Consider the following 10,247-nt stretch of genomic DNA (forward strand, 5'->3'; position numbering starts at 1 on the left):
ATATTAACTAAAAGAATGTGAAAAAAATCAATGTTTACAAAAGGAATAAGAATCAATATCGAAAACGCAACGCTATAATGCCACCATGACCATGTTCCAACAATTTAATGACACGTCACATCATCGTATGAAAGCGAGTTAATTTTGTTTCTCGAACAAAGTATACACATAATGTATGTTTTTTAATCTTATTATAAGATGTGTTTATCGATTTAGTATGTATATTTGGTTCAGTTATTCATTGTTTCCAGTATATATGAATGTTTGATCATGCGAGTTTGTATGTGTATATGTAATTGATTACTCGTAGAAGGCTTAGATCCTCATGATTGTACGTGTAATTTGTTCTGTATGTGTTATGTATTTTTGAAACATGAAGTAGTATGATAAATCCAACAAGTATATGTCAGTCATTATAAAATAAATCTAAATGTTAGTTTGTATTCTTTAACCACAATACATGTGATAAGTTTAATGAGTTTCTGTCTTATCTTTTCAAAATTTGAACTGATTGTCATCAATTTGTATCAGTTTGCTCAATAAAGCTAAGCTGCTCGTTGATTTCAACATTCTTTGAAGGTATTGCAAGAGATCCACCAGCCAAACGCTTTTAGCGATGTGTGTCGATAATCAGAACATACTTGTTTGCACTCATTTTCTCTTAACTATGGTTTTGTCAAATAATGTTTCCTAGCAAAGTTTTTAACGATGCAGCTTCCAAAAACCAAACGTATTATGTTGATAATAAAGGGGGTATTGTAGATATTATTTCTCTTGGTTATCAAAAGTCCTAATTGCTATTGTTTTTCCATAGGCATACGGTTCATGTTGTATGAATATTGAATAAAACACACCAATCTCTCATCCAATTATCATGTATGCATTGTCATGTATGTACTGTCATTAGCCTGTTGTTTTACAATGGGAGATTGATAGAGTTTTAATATTTTTGAAGAGAGTATTTACTGGAGGTATTGATTATTAGATTAATTAAAATATTTACTTTTTCAAATATTCTAAGGATATGTATTTTAAACACGTTCAAATTTATAATACAAACAAATGAGTCACATACTTAACACCACATGCACAATGTGCTTTGCTACTTGTATTTGGTTCACTCTTCTTCTGCATATATGCACCCCTTGACAAACACACTCCTCTCTCTCACACATACACAAACTCTATCTCTCTCTTCACCTATAAATTAGGAGTGAGAGAGACTATTGAAAGGGACTAGTACTGGCTTGGTTAAGGAGTATTGTACCGAGTCAACTCAGACGAGGAAACCGGAGGAGGAAGAAGAAGCGGAATCAGACAAAAAGGCTAATGATTTGGTTGCACAAGATGGTGTTTCCTGTTAGACGTGTTTGGCTTGCCGTTACTGCTCGTGTTAAGTCGCGTAACAACGGTAATTAAGCATCTTTTCAATCTTCATCTCTTAAAAAAAAAAAGAATTTGCGATCTTATTTTTGTAACTAATTTACTAATCAAGGTAGTTTTAGCCTAAATTAGTCACAGAAATAGATTGTTCAAAAAAGAATTGAAGATCGAACACTTGGTTCGTATTACTAAAATTTTAGGAATATGAACTGAGTATTTGATCTCCAGTTTTCTGTCATAGTAGACTTTTAAGGATTGAAACTTATTGCACGAAGGGTGTTGACTAATTCCAGGTAGAGACAGGTGTGGGAAAAACGGGGAGAGAGAGTTATTTTAGTATTTAATTATTAATAATCCTTTGTTTTCTTTTTGTTGAAATGACTATATATTTATATTTGTTTTATTTTATTATACGGTAATCTGAAATTATTAGGTGTAATAACTAAGGTCATATGGATGGTTAGAAAGAAACAAAAGAAAAACGCTTCTTCACGTTATTGTCACATAGACGAAAAACGTCTCTTAAAAGTTATGTGTAATAGATTCACCCATCTAATATAACTAATATAATAGTTAATATAACTAATTAATTACTTAACTTAGTAATTAAAAAGAATGGATGATGGGGATATGCGATTTGCTCTCAAATTGGAGGGAGTGCAACACCGTCGCGGAGAAGACGCCGGAGTAGGTAAAAAGGCAAAACTCCTCATGGGTAAAAGGTGTAGCGGTATTAGAAGCGTTTTTGGGATGTCACATGGGTGTGCAAACGCCCCCTTACGCATGCCCGATAAGCACAACTTTTAGAATCACAAAGATAGGTTACACCTTGAAGTGGCGATATAACCGGCCTGTTTGAGTCTATTTGAACTGGCCGAACTCGTGATCCTAGAACAAAACCAGATTCCAATTCTTTTATTTGTTTTTCTTTCAAAATCATAATTCACTGCTTTAACCTAACTTCGACCTCGTAGTTTCTTATTCAATGCTTCCATTATAAATTATTGCATATATATTTAATAATGAACAGACCGATCTAATAATAGGTCTAGTTGTATTTTTTTAAGATAAATGAGAAGTTCACGTTTTTCCATAAGGAGAATTATACCTTTATTCCGAATTTCCAATAGACAATCAAGACTATTAATTAAAGATGCATTCTTGTTTTTTTGTTGAGAGGTTTCCTTTTTAATACCTTTCTTATTATGCAAAGATTCCCACTCACTACTGATTTGGATAGAACCAGATTTTAAATTTCGAGTTACCCCTACCATTATTTAGCAAAATTGTCTCATTACATATTATTAAAAGACTCATGCATTACTTACTCTTCATTGCACACATATTTTCTATTCTTTTTTAGTTTTTGGCTTAGTGGATGACCATATATTAATCATTTATCAATTCTTTACTCAAATCATTCATTCCTTTATTTTAACTTATAACTAAATCAATAAAGTAATCAACTAAAAATATGTGTTAGAACTTAATATCCATTTTTTAACCTTTTGCGAATTGAAGAATATATATTTAGAAATTGATTATTACATTTTTTACTTTGGTTCCTTTTATTTTTCCATAAATATTTATGGCGTGAATTATTTTTTGAATTATGGTTAAATTAGACAACTTTTGTACATTAAAATCCTAAACCCTTATCGTAACCAGTTGCTAGCCAAATGTAAACATGTTTTTCATGTCGAGTGTGTGGATATGTGACTTTTACGGGACCCACGTGTTCTCACGACTAGTTGGTTAATTTATGAACCAATTTCCGAGTTTGGGTTTTAAGAATTTGCAATATACTGAATGGCTTAAATGCTTGAATTTGAAGTTTATGTATACTTAATTTTCTATGTGCATTATTATTTTATTTATTTCTCTCATAGCACATTTTACTTAAATCAACCCAACTTCAAAATGTTAAATTTCATTCGGGTGTTTTCAAATTCTAACTTGTGTTCGGTTTATGTACTTTAAGATCTCGCATAATCATACTAAAACAATGCTTATCTGATGCCCTTTTTCTTGCTTTCAATAGGTGGTGGTGGGCTTTTAAAGCTGCACCACGATATCGAAACATGCGGGTACGAGGATGTCCAAGTAATGTGGGAGATGCTTCATAGAACAGAATTAGAGTTATCATCAAACAACCGTCGAAAGCTTAAACCAAGATCTTTTTGGAAGATCTTTGTGTGGCACAACCGTTCTTGTTCATCACCTATCTCCATTGACCATGCTTAACAAAGTCAAACCTGTGTACTATCCAGCAAAAGAATATAAAAGTATGTTGATATAATTACTATGACATTGATATGTGTCTCGACGAGCTATATCCAAGTACTCACGTTACAATAGCAAAGTCAGTTTTGTAAATATATTATGTTTTTTTTTTCAAGATGCATACCAGTTTTCATCTTGTTTCTCATTTTCATTTTTGCGGGACCTGTTAGATTATGTAGTTACAGCTTGTCACCTATTCATGCTTCTTCTAAAATGGGTTAAATGAAAAACTTTAAGCTAAAAGGGAATGTGTCTACCGGGTCAAACAAGTTGAAAATGCAACATACGATATACAAAACAAATCCGCGTGCAGGCGCATCCAACCCGTACTAAAAAAATGCAATATGCAGTATAAAAAAAATAATAATAATAAATAAACAAACAGAGGGTACACTTTTAACACTAATAGGGCGATAATGGTAAAGCAAAAGCATTGATCTTCCCAGATGCCACTAAATATGCATCTTACTTCCATTCTACTTCAAAAACAAGTATCAGTTTCCTTTAATTGTCGAGGTTTTTGGTCACTGGATAATGTAGATATCGGGCTTATCATCGATACAACCCGTCAAGTCACCATCTGTCATGGTTTATATTTTGTCATCTAGAATAATAATCACAAGACGATTAACGTAATTACATTTATAAAGATCAAACTTACAATGTTTCTCTTTTATGAGAGAACAAGAAGAGAATGTTCATAAACCACTTAAACCATATTTAATAACCTTTGAGCAAACTTCCATTATAGGAACTTTTCGCTAGGAGTGTAAGCGAGCCGAGCTGCACGTGAGCTACTCGAGACTGATTCGTTTAAGTTGAGATCAAGCCAAGCTTGGATGAGCTCGAGCCTAAATATATGCTCGTTTGGTAGATGAGCGTAAGTGAGAGCTTCACTTATCTAGCTCAAGTAGGCTCGTAAATCCCCAAACAAACCAAAGATAATTTCCGTTTGATTAGCTCAATAAAATTTGTTATATATAAAATTATGACAAAATTAATATTTTCTTTAGAACGGCTGACTAATACTCCTAAATTTATACATCTTGTCCACTACCAAAATAACTAAATAATATATATATATATATATATATATATATATATTATAGAAAGTAATTATTAATGTATATAAATAACTTTTTTTAACAGTAAAATTTATGGAGTTTGCCAGGACAAATGTAATTTAAAAAATTAATAGTTAATAAATGAACCAAGTCCAAGCTGTGCTCAAGCTTGGTTCGGCTCGGCTCATTTACAGCCCTGCTTTTGGCACAACAGGAAATACTAAATAATAACAATAATAATAACAATAATAATAATAATAACAATAAAATAACAATAATAATAATAGAAGTAAAACTAATATAACTGCAGGAAATGATAAATCGAAGAAATTATTCACATAGATTAGCAATTTGCCTACATCAACAATCTGTCATGATTTATTCACACATGACACAAAGCGGTTTGGTTTCTTTTATATATAGGAATCAAGCATAAACTGAATAAGCAAAAAAAAACACTGATGTGCAGAACTTGGGCATATCCAACAATGGTTTTATGCCGAACAATATATAGTTACATACATATAATGTGAATCCCTACAGTTAGCAGAGTGTTAGTGGGCCCAGTGATTAGCAGGGTATTGGTGGGCCCGTGAGTTTTTCGGCGACAAGTTTTTGTGGTTATAGAAAGAAAGAAGTCAATTGGATTTATGAGTGAAAACGCTAATCCTAAATTCCTAACAAAAATGGTTTATAGAGAGAAATCCATATTTCAACTTTATATAAAAAGCGCGGTCATCAATACAAAACACACGTGATTGCCTAAAAATATCTCATAGTTAAAGCACGTGCAAATAATCTAAACGAACAATCATAAAGATAACATTAACTGATAATAATTTCTGAGTATAGGAAACATACCAATTAACAGCTGGTTGACATGCATACACTCCATATTTGGACACAATCCCCGTGCCTGAAATAGAGTAACGTCATTAGAACATATATTTATTTTTAAAATAATAATAAAAACTGAGAGTAAAAGTACCTTCAACATCAGAAGAGGCAATAATCCTTCTGCGTACCAATTTGGGCAAATTTGTTTACAAACTTACACTAATTATAGACATATTCACAATAAATTTGAAGAACGACATGTTTGAATTTGATATTTCAATCAATGCTTACTGTTGAAAGTACATACACAAGAAACCTCAAATGATGCAGTTTCAACTTTACTGAAATACCGACCACAATAAATTATTCCTGCAAAACTGTTCTAAATTACCTGATTTCACTAAATTACAGTAAAAAGCAGAAAAAAAACAACATGCTAATCATACAACAAAGCAACCAAATACGCGTATCAGGCGTTCAATTCTTTGTCATAAAAACACTGCTGGTTGGTTGCTAATAAATGTGGGTCACTTGCCAACTTCCATCACAATCTTCGGCCCATTAAGTACACATGCTCGTTTAAAACACATCATTGCTAGATCAAAATAAAATCTGTATTATTGTTCAAAACCTTGTGTGTGTATCCTTTCAAGAAGTACGGGCCAATCTTCTCCAAGTTGTTGAGGGTTTAGTTCCATTGCAACCCTAAAATCTAGCAAAGATATCGAGTGTTTCGGTTCATGACCGGGTATGACACCATTGACGGGCCTAAAATGAGCCGGGCTGCTCTTACTGGGCTTGCTAAGTTCACAACAAGACCTTATTAAACGTTTCAAGTAACCGTCTAATCCATTGTTGAGTACATTTGCGCTGTTAGGTGACACGCTTTGAAGCCCGCGTGCAATGGAAACAGGCTCCATGCGGGCCCTCAATGTTACTGTGTCTAACAAACTGTAGGTGTCTGATACACCAACACTTTTAATAGGTGGGGCCCGCAAGGCCCCACCTATGCTCACTGGATAATATGGTATCCCAAGTGGAGCATGCAGTGAAATCTTGCCACTGTCTTGTTGACTTAATGGTTTGACACGACCGTCTACATTTTGGGCTTGTTGCGTGAGTTCTTGATGATACTGCATAGGCTTTCGGGTATCTGGAGAAGATGAATTCCCGTTATCCAAATTAAAATCATCCAAATGTGGGATGGATGACGATGGAGAAGAATAAACGAGCTGCCCGTTTGGCCCAAGAACACTTTTGCGGTCCCCACCTCTTCGTTCACGGGCCCCGGTTCTTGCCTTACGTGGGGATGTTAACAAAATATCTCCATTAGGTATAACCGATTGACTTGAAGCATGTGTTACAATCGGGCCAGGCCCGTTTTGATGATGCACTCCATCTAAAGGCTTCTTATTTGTGTTACACGCATTACTCAAAATCGAACGAATCAACTTATTATGCAGCAAGATACCATCTTTCCCAACTGTTCTTAGGCAAAGCTTATCAAACTCAACCTTGGTCAACTTTAAACTCAAGAACTTATTTAAATAATCAAAGTACTGTTTTGATCGATCGGGTCCGAGTTTTCTAACAATCTGGCTTTTCAACTCAGCCAGATTGATCCAAGAATGCTGCGGCGGCGGTTGCATTATTCAACACCAAAATCCCATAAAAGAATCAAAAAAGCTATCAACTTTCAAACTTATCAAACAAAATCCTAAATCCCCAATTCAAGCAACTAAATTAGGGTTTTGCTCCATCTGCAAAACCCAATCTTCCAGACCAAATTCAACGCATTCAACGACATCTCGCGCATATAATAACGTAAACCCATCATTAAAAAAACCCAAATTAGGGTTTCAAAACTCTCCCTCCAAAACCCAGCTCCCAAATTATTCAAATTCCAATCCACCAACACACAAACCCTAATAAACCCATTAACAAGCTTCCGTAAACTATACCCATATCTTCAAATGCTCAAAATTTAACCAATTACCAATCAATTAAACTGTTGATACTTCCGAACTGCAAATTCGATGAACTCACACACAATTCGGAAGCAAAGAAACCGGATTTGGTGAATTAACCTTGTAATTAACTTAACCCAGAAACAGAAACCGAAAACCCTAACCTCTGTAGCAAAAATGGATTCAAGAAACCGAGAGTGTTGTGTTTCAATGCGTTGGAAGTGTTGTGATCGTCGAAGGTGAAGTAATTGAGATGGGTTTGAATTGAGGTGTGAATTGGGTTGTATTTGATGTGGGTTTTGCCGCATTTATGATTCGCCGGCGGATTGTGGCACCGGTGACGGTGGATTTGAATCGGAGTTTGATCGATAGATACTTTCTCTCTCTACTTTCTCTTTCTTTTTCTTTTTCTTTTTTTTTCGTTTATGGGTTTGGATTAACATTAACTTTTTTTTGTTATTGTTACGAAGTAACCCTTTTTCTTTGTCTATATACTTATCAACCCCTATATTTATTTACTCTAGTTAGAAGTTATGTCCTTTAAATGTAGCTCTCATGTTCTTTAAAAATTTACTTTTAGATGATATCCTTTATATAACATGTTTATTTGATTTTCGTCCTTAACACTAACACCCATCCAAAAACTCCGTTAAATTGGATCATGTGTAAGTCATGTGAAGGTAGATAGGTAATTTCCACCTATTTCTTTATTAAAACATAAATTTAAAATGAAAATTATATAAAATCTAACTAAATATTTTCTCTCTCTATCTTCTTTCTCTTTGTATTCCCAGAACCACCACCAAACCCATCAGTCTATTATGTCAGCTACAAGACACCATCGTCGGTTGCCACCGTTGCTCGCCACATCACTGATGCATGCTACTGATTCCGACAAGTAGCGGGCACTACCACCACTGATTGAATCACCACCCTTTTGGCCTCATCCCCCATCTTTATTCAATTTTCACTCAACATCTTTCAAAACCCCCATCTTCAAACCTCGTATCGACGAAATGTCTCCTCTAAAAAAAACCTAATTTGTTGTTTTATGGGGAAGATGATGAATACGATAGATCTGGTGACAACTCTTCTACAATAAACGCCTTTTTCTCTTAAAAACCCGATGGTGACTGTGGAGGTGGTTGCTGGTGACTGCGAGGGAGGAAGATGGGGTGTGTGGGACGAAGATGGTTTTGACTGGAACCTTCACTCGCCGCCGGCAAAAGGGTATGAACGCATATGGAGGGTTGGCCGTCGTGAACAGTGAGGAGGATGTGTGGGACGAAGATCTTCGACTTGTGTTCGATTAGGTGGTTGATGGTACGTTGTTTTGTGATAGTGGTGGTTGATGGAATTGTGTTGTTTTGAGTATTATTATATTATAGAGGAGTAAAGTGTCATTTTCGTCCTTGTGGTTTGGCAAATAATGCAGATTTAGTTCAAAAAATTTATTTTTTGTATATGGACCATCCACGTTTCCCAATTCTTGTCAGTTGCATCCAAATCACTAACCCCGTTAAATTGAATCGTTAAATCAGGGGTAAACATGTCTTTTTACTCTTTCTTTATATGAGTACAGTGTCAAAATCGTCCCTGAAGTTTGGTCACATTAGCGGATTTCATCCAAAAATCTTTTTTTTCGCAATTAGACCCTCGACGTTTTCCAACCATTGCCAATCTTGTCCAAATTGTAACCCGGTCTAAATTCAACGTTAACTCAGGGGTGTTGTTGTACTTTTACATGTTTGTTTACATTATTATTATTATTATTATTATTATTATTATTATTATTATTATTATTATTATTATTATTATTGTTGCACTGAGCTAAACCCTTTATATGATTAAAAATAAAGAAGAATAAACAAACCGATACTATATTGGATTCAAACATAGGAATCGTGAGATGTTATATATGTCATCGAACAACAACAACAATAATAATGTAAAAAAACATGTAAAAGGACAGTAACACCCCTGAGTTAATGTTGAACTTATACCGAGTTAACAATTTGGACAAAATTGGCAACGGTTGAGAAAAATCGAGAGTCTAATTACGGAAAAAAAATATTTTTGGACGAAATTCGCAAATATGACCAAACCTTAGGGACGATTTTGGCACTTTACTCATATAATAAAGAAAGAATGAAAAGACATGTCTACCCCTAACTTAACGATTAAAGTTAACGGGGTTAGTGATTTGAATGTAATTGGCAAGAACTGGAAAATGTGGATGGTCCATATACGAAAAATAAACTTTTTAGACTAAATTCGTATTATTTGCCAAACTACAAGGACGAAAATGACACTTTACTCTATTATAGAGAGATACTAATGATGGGTTGAAGATGATGAGATGCATTTGTCTTTTAATTTATTATATTTATTTTTGTTAAAAAGTTGAAATTACCTTTTTTCCCTTACATGTCAATATTTAATGGAGCTTTTGGATGACCATTAGTGTAAAGGACGAAAATGAAATTAACATGTTATGTAAAACGCACCGACTGAAAGTAAATTCTGTCTTCTTTTTATTGAGGTTTTTAAATCTTATCATTCTTATTCATTTCATTAACTTCGTTAATTTTTTTAATGTTAAGTCATGGGTAAATATGTTCTTTTATCAGTTGTTTGAATGAAAGTAACAATTATAAGCAAATCTCATGAGCGATTTTTAAGAACAATTATTCATATTATACCATCTAAAGTT

General features: G+C 34.0%; 1 protein-coding gene across 1 annotated transcript; it reads right to left on the reverse strand.

Moving 5' to 3' along the window:
- Window positions 1-6,184: 6,184 nt before the first annotated feature.
- On the reverse strand, window positions 6,185-7,216 carry LOC143543532 (uncharacterized). Its single transcript, XM_077035840.1, has one exon. The coding sequence runs from the start codon at window positions 7,214-7,216 to the stop codon at window positions 6,185-6,187; it is 1,032 nt and encodes a 343-aa protein (XP_076891955.1).
- Window positions 7,217-10,247: the final 3,031 nt, after the last annotated feature.

Source organism: Bidens hawaiensis, unplaced genomic scaffold, assembly GCF_021521415.1.
Source record: "Bidens hawaiensis isolate Kalapana, Puna unplaced genomic scaffold, B.hawaiensis_p1.1 tig00013130_1, whole genome shotgun sequence".
NCBI lineage: Eukaryota > Viridiplantae > Streptophyta > Magnoliopsida > Asterales > Asteraceae > Bidens > Bidens hawaiensis.

Coding starts and splice junctions, on each gene's coding strand:
- LOC143543532 (XM_077035840.1), bottom strand. CDS start 7,216: ATGCAACCGCCGCCGCAGCATTCTTGGATCAATCTGGCTGAGTTGAAA.